The sequence below is a fragment of the Fulmarus glacialis genome, unplaced genomic scaffold (assembly GCF_000690835.1).
Source record: "Fulmarus glacialis isolate BGI_N327 unplaced genomic scaffold, ASM69083v1 scaffold9188, whole genome shotgun sequence".
In the NCBI taxonomy this organism is placed as follows: Eukaryota; Metazoa; Chordata; class Aves; order Procellariiformes; family Procellariidae; genus Fulmarus; species Fulmarus glacialis.
In genome coordinates, this window is record NW_009228898.1 from 29,499 (window position 1) to 48,202 (window position 18,704).

An 18,704-nucleotide genomic window follows, 5' to 3' on the forward strand; every position below is an offset into this window, starting at 1 on the left:
AGATTATCTAAAGAGCCAGATAAAATATCATGAAAACTACAAAACTTAACAAATACATGGAGAAGCATGTTGTACCTCAGTTTCCCTTTTGCAGAAAAAGGGTAGTATTTCTGCGCGTTAGTGTGTCGAGGGTAAGGTTGGTTAGGTGTTCGTCAGCACCCCAGTGGTACCTTTGGCATGTTTGAGGTAATGGAGAATTTAGTAAACAGGAATAGTGAGAGCCTTGTTTAGCTTCACTGTAAATATTGTCTGTAACCAGCAACTTTGTTTTGGTTTCGATGTCTCTACTGGAAGAGTTGATGTTGGTGTGTGTTGTTTTTTTTTTTTTAAACCAACTCCACTTGAGCATGGTTATCTTTATGTGGACAGTGGGCAGCATGTGATTCACATAATCTTTAAAGTAGTGTTTATAAACAGGTATTCCAGCACAGGTTCTGGGAGCTTTTTCTTCCCTTGTGGCCCATATTTCAGTGTTATATGTCAAGTGCTGCTCTCTGATTTGACACTTCTCCACACCTTTATATAACTGACTTCCTGAACTCAAAGTAAATGAGGCATCAACAGAGCTGTTTGCACTTGGGAACAAGAAAATGCATTCTTCTTTTTTTTTGTTGCTGGACCAACATATGCATGGTGAAGGAAAACTGGCTTTAATGAGGTACCAAATTTTCTTCGTTTAAAGCAAGCACAAGGTGCACAGTTTGTATATAGCTGCTCAGAATAGTATAGCTAAAATCAGTGTTGCCGTTAATGTGCATGGCAGAGTGATTCTCGAGAGGGTTTAGTCCATGCCGGCAGGAAGTGTGAGTCTAATTGCAAGAGGAAGTATGACTAATTGGTCAAGAGAACAACCTCGAGTACTTCTGTAGCAGGCTTTTCCCAAGTGCCTGCTGGGAGAAGCAGCTTCACAGAGGCCTTTGCAACATCAAGTGAGAGTTGTTGTAGATGAGGCTGACAGTTCCTAGATAGTCTGTTAATGTACTGTTGTCCTGGGAAAGGTGGTGGGGAATAAGACATTGCAGAACCGAATCTAAAAGTCTGTCTCTGACCAAAAACTGGGTTTTTTTTTGATTTTTTTTTTTTTTTCCTTCTTTCCCCTATAAGGTGCCTCTTTTCATTTTTGTAATTCGCCATAGTGGGAGGATCCTTTTTCAGAAGGGAATGATGAAGATTGTAAAGTATTGGCTGAGTGGTTGTGTCTATCAGTCACCACCACTGTAGTAGAACACGACTGATTTCTATTTTCTCTTTGAACCAAGGGGGACAAACTGTTTTCTGAAATTGGATAAAGAACTGTAATTGTCCAGCCTGTTTTCAGAACTGGGGGAGAAGTAAACCCCAAAAAAGGTCTTCTAAAAAAGCTGCTGCTTCCATTGCTTGAAATGGTTAGCTTATCACCTGTTTTTTCCTTAAGATGGACACTGAAATACTGCTGTGATGATAAAGACTGACAACTTACCTTCCTACAGCTGGAGAAGGTCTTTATTTATTCCCACTTCTGCCTTGAAGGTTTTATGGTGAGGATTAGTCTCAGAAGGAAGCATAGTCAACTCAACAGATAGGTATCAACTGGGAACAACTACTCAAGTGCTTGAGCTTGAGATGATCCATTCAGGAGCATTCTTTGACTGTCATGCTATTGTATTTTTAGGAACAGCTCCTAATAGTGGTGTAACTGAACAGGAAATGGAAACCAATTATTTTGTGGAGGAAGTCTCAGAATGACTCTTTGAGCAGGGTAGATACCGAATGTCTGATGTGTTAGAGCTGATCAGTTGTGATGCCTGTTTGTTCCACATACTCAGGTGACAACCTCTGCTAAACCTGATGGCGTAAGCCTAGTCTGAGGCTGCAGCTTTAGCTTTACTCTCACAGTAGGGCACGTTATTAAAGTGAATGTGGGAATATTACTTCCAAAAATGTTTGTTCTTCATAATACTGCCTGTGCTATGTTGAGAGGAGAACCAGGAGCAGCACACCTGACTATTTTTGTGATGTCTACACAGTTCGGCAGTGCCCTGTGAAACTCTGGCATAGGGACTAGAGAAGCTAGTGATAGATGGTAAATGTAAGCTTCTTGAGGAGAAAATACTTCAACTACTTCCCTGTTCTTTATTCTTCTTGAGTAAAAGTAAGTGGGAATTGACTGCACCTCTTGGAATATTAGCTTGTTGTGAAAGTGTTCTGCTTTGAAATCAGACCTTTGGAAAATTGAGAACTTTCTGTTCCACTTCAGTGTGGCTGGTTCTTAGGATCTCAGACACTGTCTCGGGGGAGTAAAAATCTCTGGCTGGAGGGATAAAACTGCCCTCTTGGCTGAGAACTGGTTTTGCTTTGAGATCGACTATCGCTTTATGTAGCTGTGAAAGTGACTGTGTTCCCTGTGTTCTGGTCCCAGCCCTGGTTGTCCTGATAAGGTGTGCTGGGGTTTCTCTGTGGGGCACATCCTTTACGGCATGGAGAAGCTGTGAGCAGAGAAGGATGCGTTTTCCTTACCCGCATGGCTTTCTTCTGGTCAGCAGCATTGGCAAATTACTGACGGCTTGCTCTGAGGCTGGGATTTTCTCAGTCATGAAGCTCAGATCCCAGGAAAGCAATCTTTAAAGCTCCCTTAAGAAGTGGGTCTGATAACTACTGGGTTGACATCTGAACCAAAAACATTGTCAGTGTAGAAGCCTACTTAAGAAGGTCATTGTACAAGTGCTGTGAGATAAAATCTTTTGTGTAGTTTAGAAACAGCTGAAGTGGTAAGGAGCCATAGTTACCAACTTTTTTTTATTAAATAAAGGCAGGAAGTGATAGATGTGTACTAAATTAAAAGTACTCTGGCCACTCTTAGCTTATGGCTGTTGTAAGGTGAAGCAGGTATTAGAACTTACAGTTTGTAGAAACACTGTGTTCTAGGTTTTGTGACCAAAATGCTCATAGGCTCATATATGAAAACCCTTTGTTATCTGCAGTTTATTGCAATTTCACATTTAGTTTTAATATGAAAGTTTACTTACTGATGCTGCTACAAGTATATAGTATGGGTTGTTATAAGCCATGTAATGCATTTTCTAGGTAATTACATTATTTTTCATCTTTATCACTTTTGCTTGAAAATATTAGCTATAAGAGCTTTAAAACTATTCCCCTACTTGAAGTTGAAGTTGATTTAAAATCGGTAATTAAAATGTTCTTTGGTTGTATGTTTTCAAAGCAAGTGTTTACTTCAGAGTTGTAATTCAACTGAGAAGTCCTTCATTTAACAGTTTTGGGCTATTGGGCCTATATTAATGAAACTTTCCACTTTCGATTTTTGTGAAAACATTTCAGAAGGGCATTTTGTAATAGAAGGTAGCATCAGTCTTGAGTACAGTGATATTAGCAAACAAAATTAGAATCTTTGACTTAAGCTGCTGTCGAAATGCAATTCCTGTATTGGTGCTTAAAAATTCAAATGTTCAAGGCACCTCCTGCTTAACATCTGGCACTCTCCACCCCAAAAAAAAGCAGCAGTATGAAACCATCATGGCCCTCAGGGTCCCCGAGGTGTTTGGTTTTTAAGGTATGGAAAAATGTGCATTCTTTGCCTCATTGCTTGAGGTGGATGTTTGGAGATCGTACTAAAGTAACTGGAAAACCAGTGTCCTGCTTGTTCCGTGCTGGGGACTGGTCAGTGATTAATCGCCTGGTGTTAGATAACGTGTGCAAACAGCTTCCTCTTAAACGCTCTGCGGGACGAGTACAAGAGATGTGGGCACGTGTCTAGGGAAAAGGGGAACGCGTACAGAGGCTGTCTTTGGGAATGGTTTGGAGGTGGATTATGTCTTTGCTAGTCCTTAAGGTGCCCAGGATGGTCCACAATGAAAAAATCGCTGAGGGTCGTCACGAGTTGCTGTACCAAAAACCCATGTAGAAAGCAGTGCAGCACTCCCCTGCTTTCTAGGTATAGCCAGCTTAGATGCTTTACTCTGTGTGCCAGTCTCCAGTGTAACTACTGCAGAGGTATACTCAGCATAAATCAGGATGGTTTGTTCCAGGTGCTTTAGCTACCTTTTTCGTTCGTGGTTTATTTGCCTTTAGTTATATTCTGAGGTAATGGGCAGAAGCTCTGTTCGTGATGCTAATAAATGGTATTGATATTTTTGACATTTGTTTTCCCTCTGTTTAGGGAGTGACAATTCCCAGTCAGAGACGCTACGTGTACTACTATAGCTACCTGTTAAAGAATCACCTGGATTACAGACCAGTGGCACTGCTGTTTCACAAGATGATGTTTGAAACAATTCCCATGTTCAGTGGCGGAACTTGCAGTAAGTACCCAGCACCTCCTTAATGTCCATTAGCTCTCATAAGGAAACACATTGGCCTTTGAACTTGGTTTGGTTATGTGACGGTTACCATTCTGTTACGTGACACGAAGAGCTGCACATCTTGATGGAGGAGAAGATCATACTTAAACACTTCACATTCCAAAATCTGCTGAGTTAGTCTGGTCTATCCGCTAGCATCTTCCCAGGTGTAGTAAGTTGAGGTCTGTGAAGGATTCGTATGGTCGTTTCACTACAGTTTTAAATTGGGAAGTATTTAACAGTTTTAAGATAAGTGATGATACATATATATATTTGGATATTTACTTTTTACTTTTAGAAAAAGCCTTTTTGGTTTTTTTAATATAGCAACTCTTGGGAAACATGAATTGCTGAAAAACATTTGCTTAATGGTGTGTTGGCTTCAAATGCAGCAACATCATTCTTCCCATGATGTTTAAATAAAAAAAAAATCGGTTCAACTGGGTAAATATCTAATTAACTCTGGAATAAATTTTTTTTTTGTATGGAGGCTTATTAATACACCTGTAAACAATTAATCTGGTTTGCTGATACACAGTGTGTTAGTAAGGAACAGCAGATTCCTTGAAACTTTGAAGTATAAATACAAATTAACTTCGGTCCTTCTGCGGGCTGCGTTACAGGGCAGTAACTGCGTAGTGTTGCGTGTTCATTTTTTGTTAGTGGAAAAAGTCTTTCTAATGGTTTTGCTATGGGTATTACTGCAATGTGTAATTAATTCCAGTGCCTCCTGTGGCTTTGATTAAAATTGCACTATTAATATTGTTGTAAGACAGTACCTGAACATGTAATGCACATAAGAAACAATCAAGCAACTTGTCAGGCTAGCTGTATTTACAGGAGGAGGAGGAAGGGAGGAGCCTCTGCCAAAAAATCTCTGCCTGTAGGGTAGAGGTGTGGAGGTTACAGATTTCTGCAATTACCACTTATTTAATGTTTTGGATAAACTGTGCTATACTTGCGAAATCAAGCTACAAGTATGAATTTCTCCCGTGAGCATTAACTTGTTTGTCTGTACCAGGCTCTTGGCATGCTATTTTCACGGTAGGTTGTTGGGATAAACAAAAGATTTGCTAAGCACCTGAGAAGATAGAGTAACTATCAACTTCAGCATCTTTGTGTACTGCAATATTTTACGTTTCTGTGGAGTTTTCAGTGATCTTTTTTTTTTCAGAATGTGAAACCAGTGGTCTGTGTTATTTCTTCAGTCATGTTATGTACTGCGATGGTAGTAATTTCACCAATACGTGCTAACTTTAAATCTGACTTCCTTGTTATTTCCTTCTGTTTTAAAGTCACTGACCGAGCAGAGTCCTGCCTCTCGGGCAAAACGAAGGGATGACAGGGTTTCACGGCTCTGAGGATTTGAGGGAGATAAGTAGCAGTTTTATAGCTAGGCTGTTCAGCAAGGTAGTGTGGATATGCTCAGGAAGGACTTCCACAGCTCTGCAGGGGTGGTTTCAGGGTGGCTACACACTCTACGGCAGGGTATGGTTCAGTGTGTATTGTCTAGAGAGCAGTCCGCATCTGATACTAATAGAGAAGTCGGGAGCAAATGCAGAAAGACTTCTTCGAGTAAGTTTCATTTAATATTTCTGGCTTTCTTGCTGGTGTCTCGCAACTTCCAAAGAAAATCTTCTTAGGCTGCACCAAAAAACCCTCATAATTTCAGCTGTTACCACTGCAGATTTAATTTGGAAAGTTACGCCATGGCTGGCACTTTTTTCGTGATGGTGATTTACAGGGTACACTTACGGTCTGTGGCTGTATAGTCTGTCAGTGCTGGTTGGTTTGTGTATTAATGTTAAATTTTGTCCTTGTTTTTGTTTGTATAACAGTTCGGTTTGTGTAAGAGTAGAAATTGGTTTGTGCTGACATGGCTGCCTACTCTGCAATTCGAAGAAGAGACGAGAGAGAATAAAACCCCTCAGTTACGTCCATATGACACAGAGATGAGAGACAATATGCAAGGAAAAGTCAAGAAGTTGTCACTTCACAGAGTCATTTCTTATTACATTAAAAAGAAACAGCAACTTTCTAGGAACTCTGTGGTTGCCTGAGAGTATTGCTACAAAGGACAGAAATCTGTTAGGTTGTTTCCAGTAACATCTAGCAAAGTTTGATGGCCTGCAGTGCTTGCCTCTTAATAGATAGTTATTTAACTTTCAAAATATCGTAGCTCATGATTGTGATTCTGATACTAATACTGTGCTTTTTGACACTTTAAGGCATTTCTTATGAAGTGACACTCTGTTTTGCCATGCAGATCCTCAGTTTGTGGTGTACCAGCTAAAGGTAAAGATATTCACCTCCCCTTCAGGACCCTCAAGACGTGAAGACAAGTATATGTACTTTGAATTCCCTCAACCTTTGCCGGTATGCGGTGATATCAAAGTGGAATTTTTCCACAAACAGAACAAGATGTTGAAAAAGGTTGGTTTTCTCACTTTTCTGTAAAATGTTGTCGAGCCAATCCTGATGCAGGGCTGGGATGTTGGTTATTCTTCAGTGATGTGTAATCACAGTATTTAACTCTTTGATGTCTAGTTTTCCCAAGGAGTGAATCTACCACAAAATGAAAGCTGAATATTTTGAGAGTTGGTGAGATTAAGTACAAAGGTTGGATAAAAATTATACTGGATATGTATTGCAGTCGTTTGGGTAGTAGTGAGTAATCTAATTGAGGAAGAAACATTCTCATTCTAAAAATAGACTTGCATACTGAGCAAGTTAACTCCAGCTGTTTTCTTCACTAAATTTTCCTAAGGTTTGAGCAGGCACAGAAGATCCTGTCTGTGTGCTGTTGGCTGATTTCTACCCATCTGTCAAATTTGGTTGAATTTCTGAGATAATTGGGTTCCTACGCACTTTGTAAAAGTACCTCTGCAATCTATTCAGCCATCTCTCAGTTCCCAGCTGTGATGCCTTGACATTAGATGTTTAGAGAATTCACTCAACTGAGAATTTTATCAGTGTCTCAACTGTGGAAAAAATTAATCTACAACTTACTTTGACACCAAAGTCAGCGAGTTCTTAAAGATGAATGCCTCATCACTGGGTTTCGTTAATTCTGGTGCTTGTGGAACTAGTTTGCATATACCAAAGTGAAAGATGAGGGTGAGACCACGTTGATTAAAGGCTACCTTTGTAAGGCTACTCCTTAAAATTCTTTATGAATAGTTGTTCGTTATTTAATGGATGATATAAAACTTAAGAGCGTTCATTGAGCGAATCCTGTGTACAGGCAAAGCATAAAAATAAGGAAATACTAGAGTGGATTGGGAGACAAACGTAAGTGATGAGATAACAGTCTCTTATAACTGTGCACGCAGGTTGTACCTACTAGATGTGTGTGTAAATACACATGCACACTATTTTGTGGACTTGTTCAGTTACAAGGTATCGTTAACTAGTTTAATGGTATAATTTCACTAGCTGCAAATGCCGTTTTCTGTTGTTTGCTATGTGTTGATGTCTGCAAAAGTTTTAAAACAGTTTCTTAATGGGAGTATTTTCTTCGGCCTGTTTAATGTTTTAGTTGGTCAATGTGGCTATATGCAATAGAGAACTGTAAAACAAAGCATTTTAAAAGTGGAAATTCTACTTTAAGTCAACATTAAAATTATTGACGTTTAAAACTGCAATGCACAGGAGCCAGTTTTGAGAACGGACTTGTAAACGAGCACCCAGATAAGTACTGTGGGCTAGACATGAGGGATGCAGGGAGGAGATGAAGCAAAACCCAAACATCTGAGACAAGGTCCTGTTTTATCCGGTCTGTCCTATCTTAACTGTGAATTTGTCATTTCTTTACCATCTTCAGTAACACGTGGATTGCGAACGGACTTTGTAGGAAACATTGTGTTGCACTGCCCCTCCCCGAGTAAGCCCCTGAAATATCAGTGCGCAGCTCGTGTGCTGGATCTTGGCTCTGTAGCACCAGGAATGAACTCCTGTATTTGTTTTATCTCTAAAGAGAGCACTGAGATCCAGTGACAGCATAAACTAGAGCTCCTCGTTATCACATACAATTTTTGTAGTGTAGTCTTCAAGAGTGTGTAAAATTGTCTGCAAAAACGCAGCAAGCGTGTTACTATGCTGTAGTTTCATTTCAGAGTGTCATATCAGCCATGGTTTCATTTCTGAAGAATCTCTTTGTAGTTTCTGAGTAGCTGGTTGATATTTTTTGTTTCCTTTTTATCTATTCTTATCAAGTACCCTAACTATTCAGGTTCTGTGGATTACAGGTAGTGCAGAGGTGCTCCTTTTCTCAGTGTTTTTGGACTGCTAGGGCCAAGAAATGCTGAGATGGTGAAACCTCTTCTTTCCACATCTGCAAGCTTTTCTGAGAAACTGTCCCTTCACCAGACGTAGTCTTTTGGAAAGAAACCACCTTGATAATGTGCCTCAAAGATCTGTTGAATCTACTGTCTAATTGCCCTCAACCTTGTGTAAGAATGGACGCCAAAAGAAAGTAGGTGTATGGGGTTACACAGTTCTGGTAAGACCACCTCTGTTAGCTCTACTGTAAATGCAGACACGAACTGAGGGCATCTGGGACTGGGTCCCTGGATCCTCTCAGATGTAAGCATGTTGGTCTGTTTTATGAAACCACTGCTGAGGTCTTCGTATTGAGAATTAGTGAAATATTCCATCTCTGATGTATGCTTTGGCACTAGAGGAGATCCTTCCACATGGTCCTTTTGACAACTTGTTATGTAAAGTGACTAAGATGGGAATAGGGCAAAGGTGAATATTTGTGGCAGAAAACCTACCTTGGCACAAAGTTGAAAACATTTCTCTGTGCAAGGGTTTCACACCTGTGCCTGTTCCTTTTCTAGATAAACTGACTCCATGCAGTTTTTGCTCAAAACCCCAAAAGAGAGGGCCTTCCACTGTGGAGAATCGTTGCATTTTGAAGATCACCTCTATGCAGTGATCACCTAATTTAATGAGGAACAGCATAATTAGGAGTAAGAGGATCTTACCTTTCAGAGATTCTGGTTTATTCACATGTGTTTATGAAAGCTGGAATTACAGGTCTGTTGCCTGTCACTGGTTCTTGCTCTTCCAAGGTTTTCTGCTAGCAGATTTATAGGTAGCTGCTAAACAAGTTTTCTTGCACACACTTAAAGGCATCACATATCTACCAGTCTGCATTTTAACTTTCCATAAGAAACCTAATCAAAAACCTAGTAATATTAATTAAAAGTGTAATTCTCGATCCATTCTGGGCCTCAGGCTGGAGAATGGCTATGTCTCATCTCTGGAGGTAAAGGAGACTTCTGTGTCCTCCTGCTGGGTCTGGTTTGGTGTTTGATACCACTGATCTCAGCTGAAGCACTTCAGATTTGCTCACCTGTACTTGCTTCCAAATTTCTTAATCCTCTGAAGAACAGTAGCATTATCTGCAGAGCTCTCTAGTATGGAGGGTCCTCCTCAACTTTGATCAAGCTCTTAGATAAAATTATTGTGCATGAAACAAACCAAACTTGAATGACCAAGTGACTTTAAGTACCTAGTGTTGCAGTGTCAGTGTGAAATCTAAAGCAGTCAAGCGTCCTGGTTTTTTAATGGCAAAACTTAATTCAAGCAAATTCACTGGCTAGCAAGAGCTGACCTCAGCCAAAGGATTATTGGTGCTGGTGAAAAGATGCTGGTAAAAGGGTGGCTGCTTTGAAAAAGTTGCCCTGCTTCAGCTCTTCCATAATCTGTGCCACCTGGCATCAGTTAATAAGTCCACAACTTTTGGTCTTTCCTTGTCTAATAAAGTTGTTTACTTTATTCTTGGACTATTTCTTCAGTATGATGTAGCTACTTCCTTTCAAGAATGAAATGCATGCTCATATGAGAACAAAATGGCTTGAGGCTCGAGAACAGTTCTTATGTATGAATTTCTGATGGATAGAAGTTATTAACTTGGGGGGTTTTTTTGAGCATGGTTTTTTGTTTCTCTGACTTGTAGCTTAGCTATTCTTCCATCTCAGACTGCTGCTGTAGTTTCTCTAGGTTTGCTTCCATGTATCTGTGTGAAGACTTTTTCTTCCAGTTGTTGATGTTGACATGATAATCTTAAAGTATTTCAGAGTATCCTTATATCACTTGGTTCAATGAGAGTCTGTTTAAAAATAATACAGAAGATCTTGTAATCTTCCTGCCTGCATAGCCTGGGGGTAAAGGAGACCTTTTTCAGGAGTCCTCCCAGTATAGATGAGAGGGAAATGTTGGTGTGGGTTTTTTCTAAGAGTCACTGCCGTTTTATACCCAGACTCTAGCGTAGGCAGGGCTGACAGCATTGTTTGAGCTGTTGGGTATGCCGTTTCATCTCTTGAGTCTGTATAGATGAGAAGTTCTGCTACACGGTTCAAGAGGACTTTGGATGATTGCTGTGTAGCAGACACTGAAGAATGAACTCTGAAAATGTCAGACGACTTTAACTGTTGATCTGAAAATGTACAAGAAGTTCCATCAGCCATGACTACAGGAAGGCTGTGAGGCCAGCATGGAACAAGTTGAAACATGATCTCCATCTTCTGATCGCTGGATAGCATCTCCAAAACTCTTAGATGGTGCTGCAAAGTGATTTTAAGTGCCTGTAGATCTCTGCAAAATTAAACTCTCAGGAGGATACAGGAACTCCTAGCTGATGGCTTAAATGATCCTGGATTTGGATCTCAGTCTGCAGTTAAAGGCAGATATTGGCTCTAGAGTGAGGTATATTTTTCTGTCAGTCTGAGAACTGAAAAACTGCACAAGGTAGGGATAAATATTGTATGTCAAAATAGTGTGATTAAATCAGCTTCTGTCTCCAGTGTCTGATACTGCACTGTAGATTTTACGATACAGATTTGGTGAAAGTAAGAAATACATCTGCAATTTTTATTTTTTTTAAGGCAGATGCCTGTGATGTAACTGGAAGTGGAGCAAAACACATTCAAAAAAAGCCTCTAGCAAATACTCATTTTCAGAAGCCTATTCATTAAATTGTGTTCCTTTGAGCACTTGATCTGGTATTCTGATTTGCTATATAAAGCCCAAGTTCAGTTCATGCCTTGATTTTTAAAATTCCTATCTTTGGCCCATATTACATCAACTTTCTTCGTTGTCTCCCAACGCTCTCTTGCAGCCTGACGCTTTAGCTGAAGCTGGCTGAATCCTCACTTTGAATAATGAGTTTTGTTTTTCAGTGAAAGCAGTGACATAGTTACCAGCCTTAAGAGCTAATTCCAAAAAACATGACCAAGTCTTCCCTCAATTTGAGTGGCCGTGCCATGATCCAGTACCCATGAACTTAGTTTATTAAGCTAATTAAGTTAGTGTAGTGGGAAAGGAAGGAAAATAACTTGATGCTTTAAAAAGCTGGAGGGAGATAAAAGGATAAATGACCAGCTCAGCCAAGTTGTATTGTTTAGTTTGAGTCCCTGAAGACCTCTGCAGATTTATCCCAAGGAAAACAGATTGAAAGATGTCTAGTGAGAAGTTTGTTGTCTGTCTTGTCTTCTCCAGACTCTATCAGTAAAGCGGAGTCCCCGCAGTTGCTTGTTCAGGCAGGCCCTTAAGTGCCAAGTAAATCCTTCCTGGTTCTGCTCTACCTGATGAAGTTTAAGGTGAGGCATGACAAGACCATGCCTTCTGCTGGCATTGGTTTACATCCAGTGGCCTTGTTTGCTTTGGCACTGTTTTCCTCCAAAACTTCAGCACTATTGGTATAAGCCATTTTCCATCCATCTGCTGCAGCGTGTTCATCAGCTTTGTCCTCTCCTCTGCTGACCTCACTGGAGGTGTCATGGGTGGCACTGAGGACCAGCACCAAAGTGCATAGCTGCTTCTGCATTGTGGTTCTGAAGAAGGATGAAACGTAGTAGTACCATCATCCCAGCTACAAGAGGTGGGATTTCCCTTAACTGTGGTCATGGTGTGGAAATGCACTTTCTTCTCTAAATCCTCACTGGAAGGATGTCCTCTTCACCAGTGGTGAGACTGCAGGTGATATATCCATCTGCTTACAGAGCTGTTGGGTGCTGGAAACATCAGCTCAGGCTTGCCTTTTCCCACTGTATATTGCAGATGGCACCTAGACTCCAAAGCCCTCTGGTTCTGTAGCTGGAAAGCTGATGCCATTCATTCTGTTTTGACCTGAACTGGTCTTTTGGTTTGAGCAGGAGTAGCTATCTCATCTCCTCGGAGGACTACGTATCTTCTGAGGGACTCATCATCTGGGCATAGGAGGAGCCGGGACCAGGTTACGCTGAAGACGTCTTCATGGGGATTTTGCCTACTGCCACTTTCTTCATGAGACATCAGCAGGCAGGCTGATGACTCGTTGGAGCATTACAGAAGAATAAACCCACTTGCCCAGGATGTTCATCCTCTACGTCCACATCCTGGGGTGGGCATTTTTAAGACCGTTTCTGAGGTAGTGTTAGTGAAGAAGAAGAGGGTGCTAAGTGTATGAGGAGTTGGGCCTGGCAAGAACCTACCGACTGCTGCCTTGCATGGATGGGCTTCAACAAAGCTTCTTCATAGATGTGGTGGCTTGAAGGGACTTGGTGGCAGTGACAAACATCTGTTAGTCTCCCAAGACAACTGTAATTACAGCATGTTAATTTGGTAGATTAACTTGATTCCCGAAGGTACTGGAGAGGCATGCGTTGAAGTGGATAACTTCTTAACTACCAGAAGTGTTTCTGACTGAATTATTTAACTTTTATCTTTGCCGTTGCACTTCCTTACAGGTTGTGGGTCTCTTAGGTGCTTACAGAAATGCACACAAGCTGGAAGTGTTTTTGTATGCTTTACCTAAAATACTGAAAATGGGTCTACTTTGGTAGAGAAGGCAGGTAGAAGTTTTTTCATCAGACACTTCTGAATTCCCAGTATTCGTGCGCTTACATGTTTTTATTAATTTGTGAAGAAGAAGAATGTAAGTTAAGCAGTAGTCCAGCTCTTCCCTGCCCCCTTCTCATTGGCCCAGGAAAATGTTGTGATGTTTTGCTGGTGCCAAATTGCCTTCAGCAGGGAGGCATACTCGTATGATACACACTAGAACCACTCTTCTGTTTCACCTCTGTTTCCCCCCCACTGCTTACCAGCAGACATGAATAGCTAGGAAGATGGAGCAGGACCTGGATTTTCCCATAAGAAATGGGAATTAGATCCTTCTGGTAAACCAAAATATGTAAATTAGCTCAGAAGGAGTCGGTTTGTGTTCTGGTCCTGTATAATATCAAGGAATGTTAGATTCTGATATGTGCTAGCTTTGTCACTCCTGCAGCTTTAACAGAAATGCAGAAATACTGAAATACTGAACACTGGCCGTTTCTGAATTGGATTTCTTGCCTTAAATCAGAGTAAAATAGAAGGTTTCATTTGTAAAGAGGAAGTAAATGTAGCTCAGTTTCAGATGGGGAAGTGCTTAATGTGCTAGGCAGGATCAACCTGCTAATGGTAGTCAATCTTGGAAACATCAACTCTTGACTGACAAAAGTATGGCAAGTGATGGAGGACTAAAGCAAGAGCATTCAGTGCATCCAACGGAGCTATTTAGCTGAGAGCTTAAAGGTGAAGTTCCTGGGCGTATCATCTTCAGAGATTGTCTAGCCAAGAGCAAAACAGTGCTGCTTGTTCAGTAGCACATATGGAGATTGACAATGACCCCGCTAGTCATAATAAGCATGTAATATACTGGCTGATATCGGCTAGTTCTCCAGTGACTTTTTAAAATCACTGATTTATATTTTGCCTCTTTGTACAGGTATACCTGTTGCAATGTTATAGTGGATAATCTAACTTGTACCGTTCCAGCTGTTAATGGTCACCTGTCAAGTTCTGCTTAAGTTGAATATACTTAAATTGTCAATGCCTCCTCCTCTCATTAAACACTTCCTGTTGCGTAGGAGGACAGCAGACACCTTCAGAGTCTGACTTTCTCTTAGTACTGGTCAGCAAACATCTGACTGGTAGAAACCATCTCTGTAAAGCAGTAATGAATCCACTACGATAGGAGTCCTGTATTTGTAGGGTGTTTTTGCTCAATTACAGCTATTTCTGTGTAAAAATAAAGAAAAGCGTTCCATTATGTGGGAAGCTATGGGGGGAATATGTTCTCTATTGATAAATATTACTTACCTAAGCTGGTTCACACAGGTTGTCTGTTGGGTTTGGCTACTGCTTGGCAAGGTATGAGCAAAAAAATCAAGTTTAACTCTTGTTTAGTTTATTCCCTTTTGCTTTTTTGTAGGTAGATTGTTTTAAAACCAACTTTTGATAAGGAGTGACTTCTGAAAGCTTAATTCATTAAAGTTGAGTTTGATTAATGCAAAGTTTTGCATATTGTCTAGGAGAATTGGTGAAAATGTCTTTGCATGCAATGTAACCAATGATGTGCTGTTGTCCAAACAAGTTTTGTCTGATATTACCGATTTGTTTTTGACCAGCTGATGATATTAGTCTAACTAATGTGCCACTAGTGAATACTAAAGCAAGCTTGTTCTTTGTGTTCTTCCTCCCCCAGGACAAAATGTTTCACTTTTGGGTAAATACATTCTTCATAGGACTGGATGAAAATTCAGACAAAGTAGAAAATGGAAGTCTAGTTGCAGATCAGGAACTTGATGGTATTTTCAGTACAGAGCGCTCAGATAATGATAAGGAATATTTAATCCTTACATTAACAAAAAACGATCTAGACAAAGCAAATAAAGACAAAGCCAACAGATATTTCTCTCCAAACTTCAAGGTCAGTATATATTATGTGTAAACAAAGCTGAAAAGCTGCATGACGTTATCTGATTTGTCTGTCTTGCCTTACGGAGGAACCATTTGAAACTGCTGTCTATGTAGAAATTGAATTCATGTATTAGTATTGCCACCACTTAGCAAAGCTTCTAGCTTTGGAAGTTTTATCTGCTTTCTGGGAAGTCGATAGATGTTCAGAGACTGGGAGTAAAGGCTTCAGGTTGTTTCAGGTATTTATCAAAGCCATTAGAGATGAGGAGTAGGAGACCCAGAGACCCAGGTAGCATCTTTCCTGTACCAGCTGCATTGCCATGAGCTCTGAGCTTTACACAGTAATTCCTGAGTTGATTTGCAGAGGTGCCTGCTTCGCGGGAATACCTTAACCTGTGAGTTTAGCTTTGAGGAATATGAGCCATTGCCAGCACAGTTTTTAAAAATGAAAAAGGCATTTTTAAGAATTTTAGCGTTTCCTAACTTGTTCATGAAATACCAGTTAGACCCCAGCAGTGCTCATTTGAAGGTAGTGGTCATAGTTGCTTGTTGGAATGTTGCTTTTAACACGCACACACAGACTTTTAACACGCACACACACGAGCACACACATAAGTCACCAGTTATAGAGTGTTTTGTTCATTCCTGTGCGCTCTTCTTACAACCTCTTTTTGTGCTCGCAGAGGTTTAGAAGGTAGGACGGTCAAAAAGCTTAGTGTGGCATGGCCCGCCGCAGTGGTATGTCCTGCTGCTCTAACTCAAGAGTACCAGTGATTGGTGCAGATATTCAGAACTCCTTCAGCTGGGCTTGAAAAACCTGCTGCTTTGCCAGTTCTTTATTTTGTCAGGGGTGGTAGTGAGAGGCTGGCTAACCTCAGAAGAGCTCGCTCTTTGTTTCCTTCTTTCCAGAGTAGGGAGAGGAGCACTCGTGTCATTCAGTGTAGCGAAAGGAGCCATGCTGTTAAAAATTGCATTGTTACCTGTGCTCGGTTAAAGTCCAGGTTCTTTTTTTAAATGTTGTTTTTTCCTTTCCCAGGTGAAGCTATTTTTCACAAAAACAGTAGAAGAGCCATCAAATCCAGAGGCTAGCAGTTCAACTTCTGTAACACCAGATGTTAGTGACAATGAACCTGATCATTATAGATACTCTGACACCACTGACTCTGATCCAGAGAATGAACCTTTTGATGAAGATCAGCATACGCAGATTACAAAAGTCTGAATATTTTTTTTATCGGAGATAAAAAAAAACACACAAAAAAAACCAACCACAAAGAGTGACAAACTTGAATAAACTGAAAAAAGGACCTTTTTAAATGGCAAAAGGACATAGTGTCAGATTACCAATTATAGGAACAATTCTTTCCTGACCAATCTTGTTTTGCCCTATAAATCTACAGGGTTTGACACTTGTCCAGTTGGAAAAAAAAAAGGTTACGTAGCTCTGATATGTATATACCTTTTTGTGTCAAAAGGACATTAAAACTTCAATTAGGAACTATAAACATGGCACTTTCCCATTTTATTCCAGTTTTATAAAAGTGGAGACAGACCTAATGTGTATACGTAGGAATTTTTCCTTTTGTGTTCTGTCACCAAACGAAGTTTCGAAAATATACAGGTTCACATCCTGCCCCTTTTTTTGCACTTGTGTGGCAACAGAAAAGTCTGCAGTTGGCTAAGAGATGTTTCTAGAAGGTTTTACTACATTCTAATGCATGTATTTTGGATGGGGGATGGAAAGTAATGCTCAGAAAGGAATATAGTCTGCTGGAGCTTGGCCTGTGTACCATATCCGGCTATTTACACGCACCTTTCTTTAGCATGCTACCGTAATTCATCCTGGACAATTGAAGAGTCGCCGCTGTCACTGCTTGTTGTTTGTGCATTTTATTTTTTTAAGTGTAATGGTGCTAGAAAAGGCAGCTAGAGGGAGTGATTCTGTATAGGGGTACAGGAATGAACCTTCACAACATCCTAAAGACCCACAAATGAAGGGAGAAAAATTATTGGGGTCACAGAAAGGAAACACAGCAACAATGACTTAACCATACAAATGTGGAGGCTATCAACTAAAATATGGGCTTGAAACAAATTGTTACAAAATTTGACAATGATTTATTAATTGTTTTTTTCTGAATTGTAATGGCTGCTCCATCTCCTGTGTAATCAAGGCCAGTGCTAAAAGTCAGATGCTATTAGTGCATACATCAGTCAACATCTTACATTTATATTATTAAGTTTTTCAATCATACTCCTGCTGTGAATACTTCATGTGCTGCCTTGCAAGCTTTTTTCTCATTAATATAAAAATATTTTGTAATGGTGCACAGGAAATTTCAATTGGAGATTCTCCAGGTTAGTGTTTGTTTTGAGGATTTATGATGCATTTATTCAATCAAACCTCTGTCAGCCGTTCCACCCTTTTGACCTTACACATTCTATTATAATGAGTTTTGCAGTTTTGCACACTTTTTTAAAAAATGTCATTAACTGTTAGGGAATTTTACTTGAATACTCAGTACCTACGATGTTTTAAAAACAGACATTACACACGATATAGAGGAAGCCAGTGTTGCAGTAAATTCTCAACACTGTGTGTCTACGAAGATGTGTACTTTTAAAAAGCAGAGCTTGTCCCAAATATATTGTTTGCTATTAAAAAAAAAAACAAACCCACAAACCACCCAACAAATTAGATTTCTAAACTGGCAGTGTTATATTATTTGTTCGTAGGGATATAGCCAGGAGTAGGGCTTGAGATTCGCTTTCGGTATATAATTGACATGCCCAGACTGCAGATGACTTAAGAGTACAACTACTGTTGCATACAAATGTGAAGTAGCTGACAAAATTGTTCTCTCTAAAGTATGCCATGAATAGCTGCCCCCAAATTGACACTTTTTTTAGGATGTAATACACCCCCCCCTCTTAATTAACTTATTGGTGCTGACATTGAAGTTCATTAGCTGTGTTCTCGCCTAGGTAACAACTGTGTATGGAATCTGTAAGGGCCAGGTACAACAGCATTAATGGTAAGAATTTGAGTGAGACAAGGCAGGACTTCCAGTAATTACTATTGGTAAACGAAGGTATAAAGTGCTTTTTTTTTCGGTATCTGTTGGTCAATTTTGCTCATCAGATTCATCATTCTAACTTCTAACAAAGCTGATAAATATTTTCTGACTTATAGGTTTAATTAGACTTTAATAGCTTAATGGATCAAGATTGCTGGTTCCAGCGCTCATTATTCCCGCTGTTATTGACGAGCAGGAGGTGGTTACTTTGGGACGTGATGTTTAACTCTTACCCTTCGACTCATGTTTCACCTTGTCTGTTTTTTAACAGTTGAAAGTTGTGTTGGCTAATAAACAAAAATGTTCATGCTTTAAAAGTATTTGGATATTGACACTGCTGCGTGTCCCACTTTGGATAATAAAAATTGGATTGGTGCGGTTCCGGTATGTAACACTGAGGGCCCGATTGGAAATCATGACACGATGGGCTTTTGCACTGTTATTTTTCCTTTGGAATGTGAAGGTTGGAATGAGGGTTTTGATTTTTTTGAATGTTACGATGTCTTTGAGAAGCCTTGCTTACGTTTTATGGTGTAGTCATTGGAAATGGAAAAATGGCATT

At 40.1% G+C, this 18,704-nt stretch overlaps 1 protein-coding gene across 1 annotated transcript in view; it reads left to right on the top strand.

The window, feature by feature from the left end:
- The window catches only part of PTEN (phosphatase and tensin homolog), a 38,826-nt gene extending 21,225 nt beyond the window's left edge, over window positions 1-17,601 (top strand). Inside the window, exons 7-10 of the mRNA XM_009583649.1 lie at window positions 4,157-4,298; window positions 6,604-6,770; window positions 14,851-15,075; window positions 16,102-17,601. Of these exons, the coding sequence (XP_009581944.1) occupies window positions 4,157-4,298; window positions 6,604-6,770; window positions 14,851-15,075; window positions 16,102-16,287 (720 nt within the window). The 3' untranslated portion in view covers window positions 16,288-17,601. The remainder of the gene's footprint in view (window positions 1-4,156; window positions 4,299-6,603; window positions 6,771-14,850; window positions 15,076-16,101) is intronic.
- Window positions 17,602-18,704: the final 1,103 nt, after the last annotated feature.